Source organism: Ahaetulla prasina, chromosome 2, assembly GCF_028640845.1.
Source record: "Ahaetulla prasina isolate Xishuangbanna chromosome 2, ASM2864084v1, whole genome shotgun sequence".
In the NCBI taxonomy this organism is placed as follows: domain Eukaryota; kingdom Metazoa; phylum Chordata; class Lepidosauria; order Squamata; family Colubridae; genus Ahaetulla; species Ahaetulla prasina.
Genome location: NC_080540.1, coordinates 280,844,447 through 280,864,173, shown reverse-complemented (window position 1 = coordinate 280,864,173; position 19,727 = coordinate 280,844,447). Strand labels below are relative to the sequence as shown.

The window sequence follows — 19,727 nt, the reverse complement described above, 5'->3', positions numbered from 1 at the left end:
TACACCCAGTTTTGGTTGCCACATTATAAAAAAGATGTTGAGACTCTAGAAAGAGTGCAAAGAAGAACAACAAAGATGATAAGGCCACAGGAGGCTAAACCATCTCAAGAACAGTTTTCAGTGGCAGAGGCACTGTGGGCCAGCCCTTCACTGTTTCCAGGGTGGCCCCGCAGGCCAGGTATAATCGCCTCACCGGCCGCATCTGGCCGGTGGGCCTAGAGTTTGATACCCCTGTACTAATGTCTCAGTATCCTAAGTCTTGCCTCCATTTCTGATAAGTGAAAGAATTTATCATTTTCCTGAGAATAGGAAAATGTATGTATATTAACAAGCCACAGAATTCTCTCTTTCATTTTAGAACGCTGTGATTCTAAGTCCTTAGCTTTCAACATTTCATTTGGCATTGGAACTTTAGATGTCCTGCACAAATGTAAGGCAAGACATTCATTTCCACAGGCAGTTAGAAAGGAACAGCTGGTGCTGGCAGATGTTGCCCAGGATTAAATTCAGAAGGAATCTGACACATAAAAAGCTGGAGAATCGTAACTGGGGGACAATGAATGCTGTTCCTTCCCTCCCCCACTTAACATGTGTCATTTTTGCAGCCCACTTGGCTGGAAGCCAACTTTCATATAACTTAGTTATGGGCTTCTGATTTAATTAAACATTGTAAAATCTATATTTAAAGAAGAATTTAATTAGTGAAGCTAAGCAAACATTTGAAATGAGTCCTTGAACTCCTAGAAGCCAGGATAGTTTTGTTATCCTTAGTTATCCTTAGTTGTGAGAGGCTTTGGCACATCTGAACCACTCCTGTTTAAACCCTATTAGAAATTTGGTGTACTGTAGGAACATGTCAAGATACTGTACCAGCTAGGTAAAGGTGGTGCAGTGGAGTGCAGTACTGCAGGCTACTTCTGCTGATTGCCGGCTGCCTGCAGTTTGACAGTTCGATTCTCACTAGTTCAAGGTTGACTCATCCTTCCATCCTTCCAAGGTTGGTAAAATGAGGACCCAGATTGTTGCGGACAATATGCTGACTGTCAACGTTCCCACTGATGAACCCAACTACAGCAAGCACAGCCAAGATGATCCACTCTCTTAATGCAAAACTTTATTGAGTACATCATTTTGGCACTGATGAGGGCAAAACCAGATCTAACCATTTCCTGTACAAACTCACATAGTTAAAGTTAAAGTTTTCCCTCCCCCTATTAGACCAGTGTCACATTGTCCAATGGAGAGAAAGAGAAGGAGAGAGAAAGAAATTAAGGAGAGAAAGATTGAGAGAAAGAGGGGGGAGAAAGATGGAGAGAAAGAGAGGGAGGGAGAAGGAGAGATTAAGGAGAGAAAGATTGAGAGAAAGAGGGGGGAGAAAGATGGAGAGAAAGAGGGAGGGAGAAGGAGAGATTAAGGAGAGAAAGAGGGGGGAGAAAGATGGAGAGAAAGAGAGGGAGGGAGAAGGAAAGATTAAGGAGAGAAAGATTGAGAAAGAAAGGGGAGAAAGATGAAGGAGAGAAAGAGAGGGAGGGAGAAAGAGATTAAGGAGAGAAAGAGAGAAAGGGAGAGAAAGAGATGGAGAGAAAGAGGGAGGGAGAATGGATTTGTTCTGATAATTGGTTTAACAAGCATGGCACTGAAAAAGTGACTTATGACTGTTTTTTCACACTTAAGAACATTGCAACAAACAGTCATTAGGGCAAAGAAGCTATGTCACATGACCACCTGGACATGCCCACCCGGTCACATGAAGCACCGCAGTTGTGACACGAGTGACATGGTTATTAAAAATGCTGCAACAGGGATAAATGATGACCGGTCATAAGTGTGAGGACTGATAAAAAGTGCAAGAATCTGTCAGAAATCACTTTTTTCAGTCCTCTGGATAGTCCCTATGTGCACCAAATGAATTGGCCTTCAATAAACTCTCCAGAAAACAACAACCCTGTTTATGATTCATATAAAAATGGTATTTTGTAAATCTGCAGCTGAATAAACCTGACATTTTCCCATTTTCAGCATCATCAAGAATATAACATTAATATACTTCCCCATCACAAGTGAAATGACTTTTACAGACTTCTTCTCCTTGATGAACGTAACTTTTCTTTTATGTACACTGAGAGCATATGCACCAAGACAAATTCCTTTTGTGTCCAATCACACTTGGCCAATAAAAAATTCTATTCTATTCTATTCTATTCTATTCTGTTTTCCACCATTTTACCTTATATAAAAAAAATGGATATACCGTATTTTTTGGACTATAAAACGCACCAGAGTATAAAATGCAGCTTAGTTTTTGGGGAGGAAAATAGGGGGGGAAATCTGCGTACCAAGTATTCATTTGGCTAGTCCTTAATCTGGTCAGCTTCAGCACATTAGTTTGCTGGTTTTTATCCCCTGCTTGGGGATAAAAAACAGCTTCTAAAGCACAACTGATCTTTGGAGAGAGAAGCAATGAGAAAAGCAGGCAAAGCACGGAGATCACTTCACTCGCTGAGAGTCAGAGGGAGCAGGCAAAGCAGGAAGATTGCTTCACTGAAACAAAACTTAGCACGGAGATCACTTCACTCGCTAGGGCCTTGTTAGGGCTGAAAAAAAGCTTCGAAAAAGCTACATTCAGAGTATAAGACGCACTCAAATTTTCAGCTCCTTTTAGGAGGGAAAAAAGTGCATCTTATACTCCAAAAAATACGGTAGTTGCCAGGAACAATTCTGAGTGAAGCAAAAAGCTCCAGAATTGTGATATCTTCCCAAGCCCAGATGATTGTTCACAAACTCTGTCAACCAGATTATTTTCATAATGAATTCATTTTGACAATAGCAAGGAAGCCTGTTTGGATCTTATGAATCATCCCAGTTAACTCATGCAAATTGTTAAGTTGGGTGAAGGAAGAGACTGGAAACAGGCTTCGGACAACAGTTCTTTATTTAGTAACTATGTACAATCCAGCAGCTTGCCTCTCTGACAGCTCGCTCTTATATACAGAGCTATCAGTGAGTTCCACCAATCGTATGCTAGTATTTTCCCGCTCAATCAGCGGACCTGAGTAGAACCTTCAGGCTGTCAATATCTAACACAAATCCTTCTCACAGTTGATTGCTACTTATTTTATAATAGTCATTGCAAAGCTCTCATTTTCAGTAGAATGAAAGCAACCCAGTGAATGTCTTTGTTTAATAATTGCATGGCAATATTTAAATAAACCACTTAGCTATAAGGGTGAAATATTCCAATTCTTGAGGCAAAAACCTGTCTCCTGAACAACTCAAAAGATGCATAAGAAACTTGAATTTGGATGAGATAAAAGAACCAGCTATTTCTATTATAACTATATTATTCCTTTTTTTGCTTTTGTAGCCAACTAAATTTCAAACACGAATTTAAGTATTCATTTGTACTGCGGATTTTGGAGGCTTTTTTAGATTTCCAAAGAAGGCTATCATGGATGCCCAAATATTGGATTCAGCAGCTTACTGTAACTGGAATATTCCCAATATCCTTATTCTCTGCCATCTTTGTTACAGCAGTGATATGAATGTCAACCCGTTATGGGTGTATTACTTGGAACCCTGACAATGATAGCACTATTTTGAATATACAGGGCAATTCTAGCAAATCACAATGCACTTTTAATAAAAGTGAAAGTGTACAACTCTTCACCAATCTCCTTTCCTAGTAATTATTTCAAAATAATTTTCAGTAATTGTACTTATGAAAAAAAGAAAATGATCTTAAAAAGAGAATGTCTTGAGATGATAAGGCCAGCTGGAAATAATGGAATATGCTGAATTGTTGCTTACTTCTTATTATTTCTACACTCCAGATAAAACAAAATAGATCTTTACATGCACAGTGCCTGCTTTTTTAATATAGTTTTGTTCATCTTGCACGGAAAAAGATATATGTTCCTTAAAACATGGAATGAACTTCTAAAATCTAGGGACTGGGTCAACACGCCTGAGAATATCCAAGTCACTAGGCAAAAGCATTGGCCACGATGAAATCTGAATATATCCATTATCCTCCTTTCCACTCCCTTTCTCGCTTCTAATACCTATATCAACTAATCTCAAACTTTGAGTTTATCTGCCATACCTCTCTAAAACTACACTGTGGTATTCCAAATCAGAACAATGGCTGGGCAACCAACTGGCATCAATTGTTATAAGGTCCAGAGGAAAGAATGTCAGAAAAATAGAATAACAGGGTTGGAAGGGACCTTGGAGGTCTTCTAGTCCAATCCCTGCTCAGGCAGGAAACCCTATATCATTTCAGACAAATGGTTGTCCAATTTCTTCTTAAAAACTTCCCACTGTTGGAGCATTCACAACTTCTGGAGGCACCTCTGGTCCCCTGGTTCATAGATACATTATTATATATATTCTGTATATATAATTCTGTTCCTCTTTCTCTCTCTCCAGTGGGACATTATATCCTCCATGAAAAATAGATGCTTTAACTCAGGGGTGTAAAACTCAATTTCAATTGAGAGCTGCTTCAGGGTTGTGTTTGACCTCGGGGCGGGGGCTGGAGTGGGTGTGGCCAGGATGGGCGTGGCCAGCTCGACGTCACTTGTGTCAGGAGCACCTGTGGTGGCCCAAGCACTCTGCCCGCGAAAACAGCCTCCCGAGCTCCATTTCCGGCTCCAACGACCTCCTGCAACCTTCTGTCAGCGAAAATGGAGCTCAGGAAGATGTTTTCACTGGCAGAGGGTTTCAGGAGGTCGTTGCAGCTGGAAACGGAGCTCGGGAGGCTGTTTTCGCTGGCAGAGGCACCGTAGGGCAGTCCCTCGCTGTTTCCAGCATAGCCTCATGGGCCAGATCTAAGCACCCCATGGGCCGGATCCAGCCCGCAGGCCTTGAGTTTGACGCCCCTGCTCCAAGTGGTAAGTTATGACTGGAGCCACATACAAACAAGCTAAACGAGTCGATAAATAACTGCAATCAGAAGCACCAATCTTGAGGAGGAAGACAGAAACAACCAGGGATCCCTCTTCCTCTCAAGGTCAAAAGATCACCAGTTTTTTTTTGCTTCCAGTTGCAACAGGAAACCAATCAGCTGCAAAAAAAAATGCAAGTAAAGGTGAGGGGAGATGTTCTTAGCTTCTTTTTAAATGGATTATCAAGCAACACATTTTGAAAGCATATACAGTAGATGTGTACCATTCATCCCGCAATTCCATTGTTTATCTGTCCAGGAGTCCTGCTGTTTTCGCAGAGTCTTCTGGACGACATTTGTCTTGTAGATTAGATGTGGATGTGCCCCTTCTCTTGATTCATATTTCTTCACTGGTTCAATGAAGTAGTCTCCATCAGGCAAGTGGAAGTAACCAGTCTAAGAAGAAATATTTGGATTTAATAGATAATCATATGTCATATTTATGACATCCAAATAATATTTGGATGCAATAAAACAATCTGAAGTTGCACATATATACCCATACATATTCACACACACACACAAGCACAAAACTGGGACCCATTTGGTAGATGACGTTAGCTGTTTTAGAGGTTAGAGCAGAAGCTTGGATTCTGCAGCAAATGTATTTGAGTAGCAATTATGTTGCTTGGAAGAAATATGCCAATCTGTTTCCAAATTGAAAGGCAGGGCTTACAAGCTTCGATCTGATTGTGAAGTACAACACGACTAAGGATATGGCTTCACTGCCCTTGCTCTGCAAATTTATAAAAAAAAATAGTTGCTAAAGTTGGCTCATGTTTTTAAGAATGTCACTGTCCCTAACACCGAGAAAACCCCAATGGATTCGAAGTTAATGTCTCAGAGCCAACTCAAAAGCTCTGCAGAGAACTTTCAGATTAGCTCTACTCAGTGGGATTGGTGGAACCCACCCTTTTGCTATAATATTCTCACATTATAATTGCATTTCACTGCAGTTAACAAAATCATGGACTAAGTATTGTTGGAAGACATGTCCATCGGGTTCAGTTCCAAGTGGGGAGAAAGACACTGGAAATATGGAAGCTGCTTGGAAAAATGGTTTAATGGTGAAGCAGAACCACCAAGCACATATGATTCTGGGCAGCTGAACACATGAAGTGGAGAGTGAGAGATATTTATACCCTCTCTTGGGCCTTGCCTTGAGTTTCCTGTTCCTGTGACAAGGGCATGTATTATATGGGCCTCTGTGGCTCAGACTGGTAAGACAGTCTGTTATTAACACAGCTGCCTGCAATTACTGCAGGTTCTAGTCCCACCAGGCCCAAGGTTGACTCAGCCTTCCATCCTTTATAAGGTAGGTAAAATGAGGACCCAGATTGTTGGGGGCAATAAGTTGACTTTGTATATAAATATACAAATAGGATGAAGACTATTGCTAACATAGTGTAAGCCGCCCTGAGTCTTCAGAGAAGGGCGGGATATAAATGCAAATAAAAAAATTGCTGTAGGGTCATGTGTGCCTCCTAGAAGTTTATCTGAGATAAGTTTGGTTGAACTGTGCTGGGTGATATAATGAAGGGGCTTGGTTGTGCCATGTGGTGAGCTCTGCTGATAGATAATCCTATTATGTCCTGGAGGGTCATGTCTTCATCCCATCACCTGGAGCTGAGGTTTTTTGTTTTGTAGATAGGCTGGCCCAGTCTTTCTTAATGGGCACCAAATACCTGCTGGGGGCAGGGAGCTACAAGGAGTTGCTTTGTCTTTAAAAATATGTTTCTCCTTTTCTCATCCAGGGAAATATAATATTCTGCCTTTTTAATATGTCCTAAAATATTTTATTCTTCTAAGAGGGATGGGTACTAACTTTCTTCAGTATTATATTGTTAACTCTTTAGCCCAGTTAAAATCTGTTTCCCTATTTGTTTACAGGGTAGAACTGTTCAGTAACATTTTCAGAATTTTCTCTGAAACTGCCCACACGTTGAGAAAACTCTCAAGGGAGTGAACGAACATAAGATCTTTTAATGAAATTCACCTCTTTGATATTGGAAGCAATTCTAACAGAAAACAAAGAACCACTAGCAGATGGGAAAGTCCTTTCTTGCTGATTTTTTTTTCCTTAAAAAGATTCTAACTGGGAGAAGAGTTTCAGAAGAGCCAATTATCTGAAGACGCTTCTCTTCAGTGAATGTGTGGCAACAGAGATTAGACAGTCGCATTTCATGGATCCTTTAACTTGGCTTTCTGCACTAAGCAGAGAGTTAGAGTTGTGATTTACCAGCAGAGATAAAACTCCAGCTGTCTTCAGTTATTTTAAAAAATGCTTCATTTGCTGCACTGTGGTTAGTTTGATCTTTTAAGCAGCTTGCAGCAGGCATTTAACTCATAACCTTCTCATTAGCTTTACAATTTTCATACAAGGCATGAAAACTTTGTGCATTTACCCACAACTGGAGTCCTTCACCTATTCCCAGGCTTGGATGAGTAATTACTTCCTCTCCTTTCCGTTTTCTATTTCAGGTTCATGTACAGGTAGTCCTCAACTTACGACCATAATTGAGCCCAACATTTCTGTTGTTAAGTGAGAAATTTGTTAAGTGAGCTTTGCCCCATTTTACAACTCTTCTACATTTGCTACATTTGTTAACTGAATCGCTTCAGCTGTTAAATGAGTAACACACATGTTAAGTGAATCTGGGTTTCCCTGTTGACTTTGCCTGTCAGAAGGTCTCAACAGGTGATCACCTTGCAACCATCATAAATATGAGACAGTTGTCAAGCATCTGAATGTAAATAACGTCACCATGGGGATGTTGCAATGGTCATAAGTGTGAAAAATGGTCATAAGTAAGTTTTTTCAGTTATAACTTTGAACAGTCACTAATGAACTGTTGTAAATCGAGGATTACCTATATTCATATATAAAAGCATCAAGGACTAATTTTTCAATTAGTCTGCTTACTGAGGCCATACTGATATTTCTTTTGACTCATTTTAAAGATTATTAACAAGTCAAAGGGTAATTAAACTCTTTTTAATTAAGAACCCAGCACATCAAAACAATAAAAATGTACCATGCAGCTATTTTTTTTGCTTGTTGGCTCACCAAAGTTGTACAATTTGTACAGACTCCCAGTTACTAAAGGTGTCTGTTTAGTGCTGCATACAATTCTCATAATGTATTCATTAGTTATGGTGCAGTCCTCTGGAATAGCCCGAAATGTCATAATTAAGAAGACATCTGCTCAGTGTAAAATGTTTTCCTTTTCAAACATTACCTGGCTATTTGCAGCCAGATCATACTGCAAATATTTCCTTTTTACTATGTAATAACCTTCACAATCTATTTTGGAAGTTGATTAGTTTTCTATACAGTTTGTTCTCTTACTAACAAACATTGACCTGGATTATGAGAAGATCATAAACTTAACAAAGTCATAGAATCCAAGCCAGAAAAGAAAATGAAAAATAAAAAAAATATTTGCTCCATTTTCAGAAGGAGAAATACTGGCAAATAATGTCATCTAAAATAGAGCTTTAATAGCAATAGCACTTAGACTTACATAGCATTTTACAGTGCTTTACAACCCTTTCCAAGCGGTTTACAGAGTCAGCCTATTGCCCCCAACAATCTTGCTCCTCATTTTACGCACCTCAGAAGGATGGAAGGCTGAGTCATCCTTGAGCCTGGTGAGATTTCAACTGCCAAATTACAGGCAACCGGCAGGCAGCAGAAGTAGCCTGCAGTATTGCACTCTAACCACTGGGCCACTGCAGCTCAATATTCTTCTATTGCCAGAGCTACCAAGCAGGGGTGAAATGCTTCAGGTTTGGATCGGATCACCCAATCCAGTAGTGATGGCGGTGGATGGTTCGGAGAACTGGTAGCAAAAATCCCTGCCCCCTCCATGCCCATCTGAGCCGAATGATCAACAAAGGTTTTTTTTTCTTTTAAAAGCATTTTTTCTTTGGCCAAAAAAAGCCTCTGACGATTTCACGCAGCTCAGCTGGGATCATCAGAGGCTTTTAAAAGCATTTTTTAAAACCTCTTTGGGCCGAAGAGGTTGTAGAAAAAATGCTTTTAAAAGGCTCCTCTGATGATCCCAGCTTAGTTGCCTGATTGTCAGAGGCTTTTTTTTCTTTTAAAGGGAAAAAAATGCTTTTAAAAGAAAAGAAAAGCCTCTGACAATCAGGCAACTCAGCTGGGATTGTCAGAGGAGCCTTTGAAAAGCGTTTTTTTCTACAACCTCTTTGGCTGAAGAGGTTGTAGAAAAAATGCTTTTAAAAGTAAAAAAAAATGGCCACGCCCACCCAGTCACATTACCCCCTACCAAGCCATGCCCACAGAACCGGTAGTAACAAATTTTACATTTCACCCCTGCTACCAAGCACAGGTGGTTCTGGACTTACAACCATTCATTTAGAGGCACTAAAAAATAACTTAGGACAGGTCCTCACACTTAACAGTTGTATATCAGCAACAATCAAAATTAGGGATCTTGGCAACTGGCGTGTATTTGCAATGTTTGCAGCATACTGGGATCATGTGATCACCATTTGAAACCCTGAGTCCCTAGGGAGATAGGGTGGTATAAAAGTATGAATAATAAATAAATAAATAAATAAAAAACCTGAGTCAACCTTGAGCCTGGTGAGATTTGAACTTGCAGGCAGCCAGCAGGCAGCAGAAGTAGCCTACAATACTGTATTCTAACCACTGTGCCACCATGGCTTGGAGTGGAGTGGAGTGGAATGAATAGAATAGAATAGAATAGAATAGAATAGAATAGAATAGAATAGAATAGAATAGAATAGAATAGAATAGAATTCTTTATTGGCCAAGTGTGATTGGACACACAAGGAATTTGTCTCCGGTACATAAGCTCTCAGTTTGCATTCAAGCAACAAGTGATAAATCATGATTATAATCATAATACAGTCAACATAAATCATAAGATACAACACCCAGTGATAATCATAAGATATTAAATAAAAGCAATCAACATAAATCATAAGATACAAACAAAGTGACAGTCATGCTAGGATAGGTAATAGGAAAGACGAGAAGGCTACTATACACCAGTAATCAGAGCTCCAAGTGAAGAATAAAGTATCATTCATTCATCCATTCATTCTTATTTCATTTCATTTCATTATTTAAATTACTTTCCAAGCATATACTGTATTTAACACAACATAAAAAACAGGACAAGGAGAAACAAAATTATAGTAGATGATAATAAACAGAGAATTCAATTAAAAGGGGCAATTACTAGCCCAGTCTTTTGCAATTCAATGTCTTCTAGGTGTGTTGGACAGTGGAGAGGGGAATAATGAAGTCCAGCACACCTGGAGAACATCAGGTTTCGGGTGGCTAGTTTAACCAATGTTCCAGCCAGTTACATGAATCAGTTAGAAGGTATCAGCCAAATAGAAGAGTTTTCTTACAGAAATAGGCAGTTTCCCAACCTCTCCAAACTATCACAGTTGCCAAATTGCCAAAATTGGGAAAACTGAAGGAAATTCTGACTAAGCCATCAAAGATAGCACAGGAACAATTCTCCCTGTGACACTGAGATTCTAGGTAACTTCAGAACTTCTGCATTTTTTTTCTTTATTCAATTTGTAACAAGAAGAATTAATATATATATATATATATAGTAGTCCTTGACTTACAACCATTCTTTTAGTGACTATTTGAAGTTACAATGGCATTGAAAAAGTGACTTACGACCAGTCCGCACTCTTACGACCATCGTAGCATCTCCAGAGTCACATGAACAAAATTCAGGCATTTGGCAACTAACATATATATATGACAGCTGAAGTATCCAGGGGTTATGTGTCACCATTTGTGACCTTCCCAGCAGGCGACTGACAAACAAAGTCAATTGAGGAAAGCCGGATTCACTTAATAATCCTATCATTCACTTAACCACAGCAGTGATTCGCTTAACAGTTGCAAAAGTTGCAAAACAGGGCATGACTCATTTAAGCCCCTTGCTTAACAATGTAAATTCAAGTCCTGATTGTGGTCGGAAGTCAAGGACTGCCTATAAATAAAAACAACAAACATACATCATACTAAAACCTTACTAAAAACGTACTAAAAAGGTGAACATTAGCATTTTGAACAGAATCCTTTGATGATACAAGTTTGCAGGATTTGGGATTGGCTAGTCTAGAAGGACTGGCGGGGAAATGGTAGCAGTATTCCAGTATTTGAAAAGCTGCCACAAAGAGGAGGGGGTCGATTTATTTTCTAAAGCACCCGCGGACAGGACAAGAAACAATGGATGGAAATTAATCAAGGAGAGAAGCAACCTGGAATTAAGTAGAAACTTCCTAACAGGGAGTTAACCAGTGGAACAGCTTGCCTTCAGACATTGTGGGTGCTTCATCACAGGAGATGTTTAAGAAGAGACTGGACAATCACTTGTCTGAAATTTATAGGGTCTCCTGCTTGAGCAAGGGAGTGGACTAGAACAGGGGTCTCCAACCTTGGCAACTTTAAGCCTGGAGGACTTCAATTCCCAGAATGCCCTAGCCAGCTTTGCATTCTGGTAGTTGAGGTCCTCCAGGCTTAAAGTTGCCAAGGTTGGAGACCCCTGGACTAGAAGACCTCTAAGGTCCCTTCCAGCTCTATTCTGGTTCTGTCTTTTTTTTTGTCCTTAGATATCACACTGATTCTTGCTGAGCCCACATATGCTCAAGGGAAGCGAGTTGTCTGAATCATCAGTCACAAGTTCAGTCTACAAGCTGTCACTGCTTACTTAATTCACAGCGCAAAGGGCACACAAAAAACCGTCATTCCCAGTCAGCAGCTTACAGCAGAGAAATGCCGAAGAGCTCTGCCAATTATGCTTGAGTTAGAAGTTTGCTAATCATTTCTGTGGAGAAGAGGATTGGCAAGATTGTTCTAACCGAGGCCCAAGTAGTGATTACCAAACACAATTCAGTCCTGAACTGAATTTTATTAGAACAGCTGAGAATTAATTCATTCTCAGCTTAGTCCAAAACAAATTCTTCATAAACTGTCCTTCGGCTTTATCACCAACCTTTGTTGTCTTTGGCAACCTGCCAAAGGCTCTTCTTGGCAAAAACACCACAAGCAGCATCTTACACTGGGTGAGGCCATAATACTTGCTGCAAATAGTCTCAGATTGTTTTGCTAATCGATCAGCAAACCATGTTGCTTATTAGCTGGCCCTACACTCATTAAAAATGAAGAAATTGGATTACACTATTATTTAAAAAATCTGTCCTGGGGAAAGTGTGTCTCAGCATAGGTGGAAAGCAAATAGGAGCAGAAAAATAGGAGCAACATGAGCATCTGCAGACAGATCAGTCCAATTCTTCACAAAATAATCTTACCAATCCTCCTATTAAATATAAGTTACCAATTTAGGTGGTCTAAGAAAAAAGATTGCCATTTTAAAAAATTATATGAGCCACCTGGAACTGTGCATTAACGATACTTGACCTATTAGATAATAAAACTATCTGAGATGATTTTCAGCAAGCTCACTCATCAATCTGGCAGATTGTTCAAAGTCATAGAGAACTATATTTGCACAATTGCCAAAAAAAACCCCCACACGTTTCAATCAGCTCAAAAGTCCAAGGCTTTAGAAACTGTGAGATTATACACTGGCAAGGCCAGACACAAAGAAATTGAAATCAGACAAGACTTTGATCAAGGCACCAGGTGATGTGGCCACCACATCCAAGATCAAGCAATGTGTAGGGGTGGAAGACAGACATACAAGATTCAAACCTTATGGTTGTATAATTCGTTCTCTTGATTATTTAATTCTGCAGCTGCTGTCTCTTACTGCTGAAACTGAAACTCTAAGTAAAGTTGTCAAGAGGGAATCTATGACAACTTTACAAAAAATACAAATCTCCTCCAAAGATTTTTGTTGTTGTTAGTTGCGAAGTCGTGTCCGACCCATCGCGACCCCATAGACAACATTCCTCCAGGCCTTCCTGTCCTCTACCATCCTCTGGAGTCCATTTAAACACATGCCTACTGCTTCAGTGACTCCAAAGATACAGCCATCTATATAAAGGCATTTATATAAAGAACTGCAGAAAAAATAATTGCTACCAACCTGCCTTCCATTGAGGACCTGTATACTGCACGAATCAAGAAGAAGGGCCGCGGTGTGGCTCAGGCTGTAAGAAGCCTGTTATTAAAACACAGCTGCCTGCAATTACTGCAGGTTCTAGTCCCACCAGGTCCAAGGTTGACTCAGACTTCCATCCTTTATAAGGTAGGTAAAATGAGGACCCAGATTGTTGGGGGGGCAATAAGTTGACTTTGTAAATATACAAATAGAATGAGACTATTGCCTTACACACTCTAAGCCGCCCTGAGTCTTCGGAGAAGGGCGGGATATAAATGTAAAAAAAAAAAAAAGAAGGCCATGAAAATATTTACAGATCCCTCACATCCTGGACATAAACTGTTTCAACTCCTACCCTCAAAACGACACTATAGAGCACTGCACACCAGAACAACTAGACACAAGAACAGTTTTTTCCCAAAGGCCATTACTCTGCTAAACAAATAATTCCCTCAACTATTTACTAAATCTGCACTACTATTAATCTTCTCATCGTTCCCATCACCAATCTCTTTCCACTTTTGACTGTATGACTGTAACTTTGTTGCTGGTAATCCTTATGATTTATATTGATATATTGACCATCATTTGTGTTGTAAATGTTGTACCTTGATGAAGGTATCTTTTCTTTTATGTACACTGAGAGCATATGCACCAAGACAAATTCCTTGTGTGTCCAATCACACTTGGCCAATAAAATTTCTTTTCTTTTCTATTCTATTCTATTCTAGTCTAGTCTAGTCTAGTCTAGTCTAGTCTAGTCTATTCTATTCTATTCTATTCTATTCTATTCTATTCTATTCTATTCTAAAAACTTTCTTCTCTGTTTAAGAGTCTGTTACAGCTTTGCATCTAGTCTTTCTTTGCTCAGTAATTAAAAAAAAAAAGTTCACCTCAGGCAGGTTTAGTTATCTACAGCACTTTAGCATCTTTTTTCCCTCTGATGTTTGCAAGATAATTTTTCATTTTTTCTCCCCAGTAATGAGATCTGTCTACTCACAAAGGTTTATAAGATGATGGGTTTGTAGCAGGGGTGAAATCCAACAGGTTCTGGAGAATCAGTAGCAGAAATTTTGAGTCGTTCAAAGAACCGATAGCAGAAAATTTGATTAGTTTGGAGAACCAGCAAATATCACCTCTGGCTGGTCCCAGAGTGGAGCGGGAATGGAGATTTTCCAATATCCTTCCCCCAGCAGTGGGGTGGAAATGGAGATTTTGCAGTATCCTTCCTCTACCACACCCACCAAGCCACGGCCACAGAACCAGTAATAAAAAAAATTGAATTTCACCACTGGTTTGTAGGCACTTTTCCAAAATTCAGTGCTAGAGCATGTAGTATTTATGACTTGGTTAATATTCCCCTTGAACTGTGCCATTTTTAGGAACCTGTTGGAGAAAATAGACTGGCTGGTCTGAGAGAAAAAAACCTGAGTGGGTATGGAATATTCTTCATTAATGAATTTAGAATCTTTCTTCAGGATAATTACTGATGTACACTGTCCCAGAATTAAAGGACTGAGCCAATCAACCGAACAAAGCTTTGCCTCAGGAGGAAAGCTCATGGGTCAAAGCTACAGATAATCCTCAGAACAATCATTTGTTTAAAACAGGGGTGTCAAACTCAATTTCATTGAGGGCCACAACAGGATTGTGTTTGACGTGGCCAGCTTGACAGCACTCGAGGCTCTATTTTCAGCACTGATGGCCCTTCTGGGCTCAATTTTCAGCTGCGACAACCTCCTGCAGCCCTCTGCCAGCGAAAACAGAGCTCGGGGAAGTCACACGTGGCTGTTTTGTTTCCCCCTCCCAATACTCCCAACAAAAAGTCAGTCAAAGGCCTTCTTTTCAAGTTTATTTACATTTGGCTGGATTCCTTCTGGCACAGAGATGTTCTGGCCACATCTACCCACGCGCCTGCCAAGTCTCTGGAGATAACTAGGAAATTATAGATAAGGCAAGAGTCACTCACGAATATATTCTTCCCTCCATTGAAACAGTTTGTCCACGCAAATTCACTGCTTTGTCCAAGACAAAAAGCCAGGAAGCTCCACCTCCTGCTTTATAGCCCCTGTGGGTGTCACTCCGTGATTCATCATTCTTTGACCTTGTCCGAATGCCTCCTCTGCTGCATGCGCTGGTCACGTCTGCGCAGTCTCTCATCAAGCCAAGATTGTTCTTGGGGCATTGCCAAATCAGAAGAAGGCCCGGGGGAATCAGGCCTTGCCAGCCCCTCCTCCTCCTCCTGGGTGGGTGCCAGGGAGGGAGAGGGCCCAGGGGAAGCAGGCCTTGCCAGCTCCTCCTCCTCACTCTCTGAATCATCCTCCTCCAGGAGTCCGAGTCCGGGAACCTGGGTCACAACAGTGGCCCTCCCAAGCTCTGTTTTCACTGGCAGAGGCACCATGCCAGAGGCACCAGTCCTTCAATGTTTTCAGGGTGGTCCACAGGCCAGATCTAAGCACCCTGCGGTCTGAATCCGGCCTGCGGGCCTTGAGTTTGACACCCCTGGTTTAAAGTAACTTACAGTCGGTCCTCACACGTATGACCATCATAGCATTCCCCATGATCATGTGATCAAAATTAGGGTGCTTGGAATATATTTATGACAGTTGCAGCAGTGATAAACATTTGCAGCTTTCCCAGCTGGCTTGCGACAAGTAAAGACAAAAGGGAAAGCCGTATTCGCTTAACAACTGCATGATTCATTTAACCTCTGCAGTGATTCGCTTAATGACTGTGGCAAAAAAGAGTTTGTAAAATCAGGTGTGACTCGCTTAACAATCACTCTGCTTAACAATGAAAAGGCTGGTCCAATTGTGGTCACCTGTACAAGACTGCAGATTGTAAATCTAAATTTCTTTTGATAGACCTATCTTTCTTTTGCAATATACATGCAAGGACATTGCACCTGCAAGTAAGGAAGAGTTGGCTTACTAATTCTCGAATACAGTTCATCTGTCTGGAACCCTCACTGCATAGCAGACATTTATACAATTGAGAGAGTCCAGAGATATTTCATGAGAAGAGTCCTCCACTCCTCTACTCACAGCAGAATACCTTATGCCACCAGACTTGAAATTTTAGGCTTAGACAACTTAGAACTACGCCATCTTCGGTCTGACCTAAGCGTAGTACATAAAATTATCTATTGCAATGTTCTATCTGTCAATGACTACTTCAGCTTCAACCACAACAATATACGAGCAAATAATAAATACAAACTCAAGGTAAACCACACCAAACTCAATTGCAGGAAATACAACTTCAGCAACAGAGTGTCAATGCCTGGAATGCACTACCTGACTCTGTGGTTTCTTCCCCAAACCCCCACAATTTTAACCTTACCCAACAAGTGTCCTGTTGACTTCACCCCATTCCTAAGAGGTCTGTAAGGGGCGTGCATAAGCACACCAGTGTGCCTACCATCCCTGTCCTAATGTTCCCTTTTATTTATATCCATTTCATGTATTAATAATCATGTATATACTTATAACGGTTATCTAATACATGCTTGACAAAACAATTTTTGTTTACATCGCCGCAATGTAAAAAAAATGCTGAGACTCTAGAAAGAGTGCAGAGAAGAGTAACAGATGATTAGGGGACTGGAGGCTAGAACATATGAAGAACAGTTGCAGGAACTGGGTATGTCTAGTTTAATAAAAAGAAGGACTAGGGGAGACATGATAGCAGTGTTCCAATATCTCAGGGGTTGCTACAAAGAAGAGGGAGTCGGGCTGTTCTCCAAAGCACCTGAGGGTAGAACAAGAAGCAATGGGTGGAAACTGATCAAGGAAAGAAGCAACTTAGAACTAAGGAGAAATTCCCTGACAGTTAGAACAATTAATCAATGGAACGACTTGCCTGCAGAAGTTGTGAATGCTCCAACACTGAAAATTTTTAAGAAAATGTTAGTTAACCATCTGTCTGAGATGGTGTAGGGTTTCCTGCCTGGGCAAGGGATTGGACTAGAAGGCCTCCAAGGTCCCTTCCAACTCTGTTGTTATTATTATAAATAAATAAATAAATAAATAAATAAATAAATAAATAAATAAATAAATAAATAAATAAATAAATAAATAAATAAATAAATAAAATGTGTAATTCAGGTAAGTTTTGGGAAACTACAGCCTTCACTCAAAAAGAGATTCTGTGATATAGAGGACATAAAACCTGCAAGAGTGTTGTGTCTGCATCCCCTGAGCCGGGCCTGCTGCCAGAAAGTGACTTAGACAGTGAGGGGAAGGGCCATCAGGTCTTACCTCGGGAGCACCGGTTTGCCTGGCTCAACTCCAGGAGCCAGAAACAGGCCAGGTGGAAGAGATAACGAGGCCTCCATCCCCTGACTCTCCCCCCGCCCAGTCCATGCCTGCAGACCCAGCTGACAGCAATGAGGCTTGGTTTCATAGGCAGGAGAGGAGGGAACAACAGAAGCAAGGGTGGGGCAGGCCTAGGAAGTGCTGAGTCATGGAGCCACACCCCACACGATATAAAATGCAGCCAAAGCTGCTGTGTCTCTTTGTAACAGGCAAATTCACTGATTAAGAGCTGAAGTTTGTTTCTAGGTGACTCACCAGGATCGTGAAAGATAACGGAGGCTCTTGGCAGACTCTGGCTATTCTGCTGCCAGAGCTGATAGTGACAGCTAATTAAGCCATCATTCGGACGGAGGCGAGGAAGGACAGAACAAAGAGCTAATGTAGCATAGAGATTAAGCAGTTGACCCAAGATGAGAGAAACTTAGATTAAAATTTATCTTCAAGCATGGAAACTCAGGGCTAGTTTTTTATTTATGCATTTGTATCCCATCTTTATTATTTGACAAAATAATAGAACTCAAAGCAGCAGACAAAAGAACTCAAAGCAGCAGACAAATCCAACACACCCTCCTCCTCCTATTTTCCCTACAATAACCCTGTGAGTCAGTAGTGGGTTCCACTTACCTTCACTAACGATTCGGAATTGGGAGATCGCACGCATGCACAGAGCATCTGTAATGACGTCCGGGCAGGTGGACGGAGCCTCCTGCTGCTGCCACTATCGGTTCACCCGAACCAAGGTGAACTGGTAGAAACCCACCACTGCTGTGAGAGAGGTTGGGCTAGGAGAGACTAACCCAAAGTGACACAGCTGACTGCTATATCTAAGACAGAACTTGATCTCACAGACTCCTACTTTCTAACCTGGTGCCTTAATCCAGAGGTCTCCAACCTTGGTCCCTTTAAGACTTGTAGACTTCAACTTCCAGAGTTCCTCAGCCAGCTTTGCTGGCTGAGGGACTCTGGGAGTTCAAGTCCACAAGTCTTAAAGGGACCAAGGTTGGAGACCCCTGCCTTAATCAGTAGACCAAACTGGCTCTCACCCAGGTTACTTTCCCAAAGTTGAACCCATTTCTCAGATTTGCTTTTATGAGGATAATAAAAGGGGATTCTAGGAAAATTTTCTTAACCTCCTTGAAAAAAGGCAGATATAAATAAATCTGGAATTCTCCCCCACTGTTTGCTTTTCTTTTCGCTCATATTTCGCTCACACCCACATTTATGGGTAAGCCTAAAATTAAGGGCATTTTGTTTTTTTTTTAATCTCTGGACATCACTTAAAATGTCAGGTTAAAATAACAATTAAATAATTATAACAGTGGCAAATATGAAAACTGATCGAGTCATTTTCAAGTCCTGGTGCTGAAGAAACTCTTCTTCTGCAATTGACAGAACTTTTAAAATGTTTGATTTTAGTGGGGATTGGCTCCAAAGTCTCTTAAACTGTCACTCTTGGGAGATTTCCTAGAAATAAAGCCATCCTTGGCACATTTACCACCCAAGATGATGTATGTAGTCAGACTTCACAAATGATTATCAGATAATCTGGGACACAACCCAGGAAAAGCAGCTGTGATTTAACTACATCGTGTCTCAACTTGCAAAATAAATCTGATTGGGCTCAACCCCTATTTGCTTTTTTTTTTTACAAGATTTTTAAAAATCCTTGAATTGCTCAAAGGATTATGTTCTAAAGCACATTTATAATAATAAAAAAAAATGCATTCAAAAGTAGCCCTACTTTACATGATATCCCATGTAAAAAGATTTCAGTAATTTGCATTTCTTAAGAGGATGGTTCTTTTGTCTACTTTGAAAAGCTTCTGATGAGAAATCTGTATTTTTATTTTATCCTGATTGTATTTAATGTGCAGGCAAGTGGAAAATATAGCCTGCAATTGATTAATCCATGCAATGTGTAGAACAGAATGTCTGCACCATCAACAGAAAAATAATAGTTTACTTTCCAACATTTGAGGGATGAGCTTAAACACAACGGAAAATGATTCCTATTTAGGATAATAAAATAAACTTTTACAAAGATAACCATATGTTGGTGATTTGACATGTCATGAATTTCATTAGATATTTCCAAAAAGAAATAAAAATTCCCTTTTATAATTTACACATATTATTCCTATTCCTATTTCTGGCTGTTCAGGAAATTCCTCTACTTTTACTGACTGGAGGATTCAATAACTGTTATTTAACTGATTTAACTGTTGTTTTAATTTGTATATTGCACTGTTTTAATCTGGCTGTACACCGCCCTGAGTCCTTCGGAGAAGGGCGGTATAAAAATCTAAATAATAAATAAATAAAAATAAATAAATAAATAAAAATTTCCCTTAAGAAAAAAATCTCAGAAAAACATAG

At 40.2% G+C, this 19,727-nt stretch overlaps 1 protein-coding gene across 1 annotated transcript in view; it reads right to left on the bottom strand.

Moving 5' to 3' along the window:
• Positions 1-19,727, bottom strand: part of ADAMTS12 (ADAM metallopeptidase with thrombospondin type 1 motif 12) — a 190,730-nt gene that overhangs the window by 120,728 nt on the left and 50,275 nt on the right. The window contains exon 3 of the mRNA XM_058170200.1: positions 5,170-5,341. Coding sequence (XP_058026183.1) covers positions 5,170-5,341 — 172 coding nt within the window. The remainder of the gene's footprint in view (positions 1-5,169; positions 5,342-19,727) is intronic.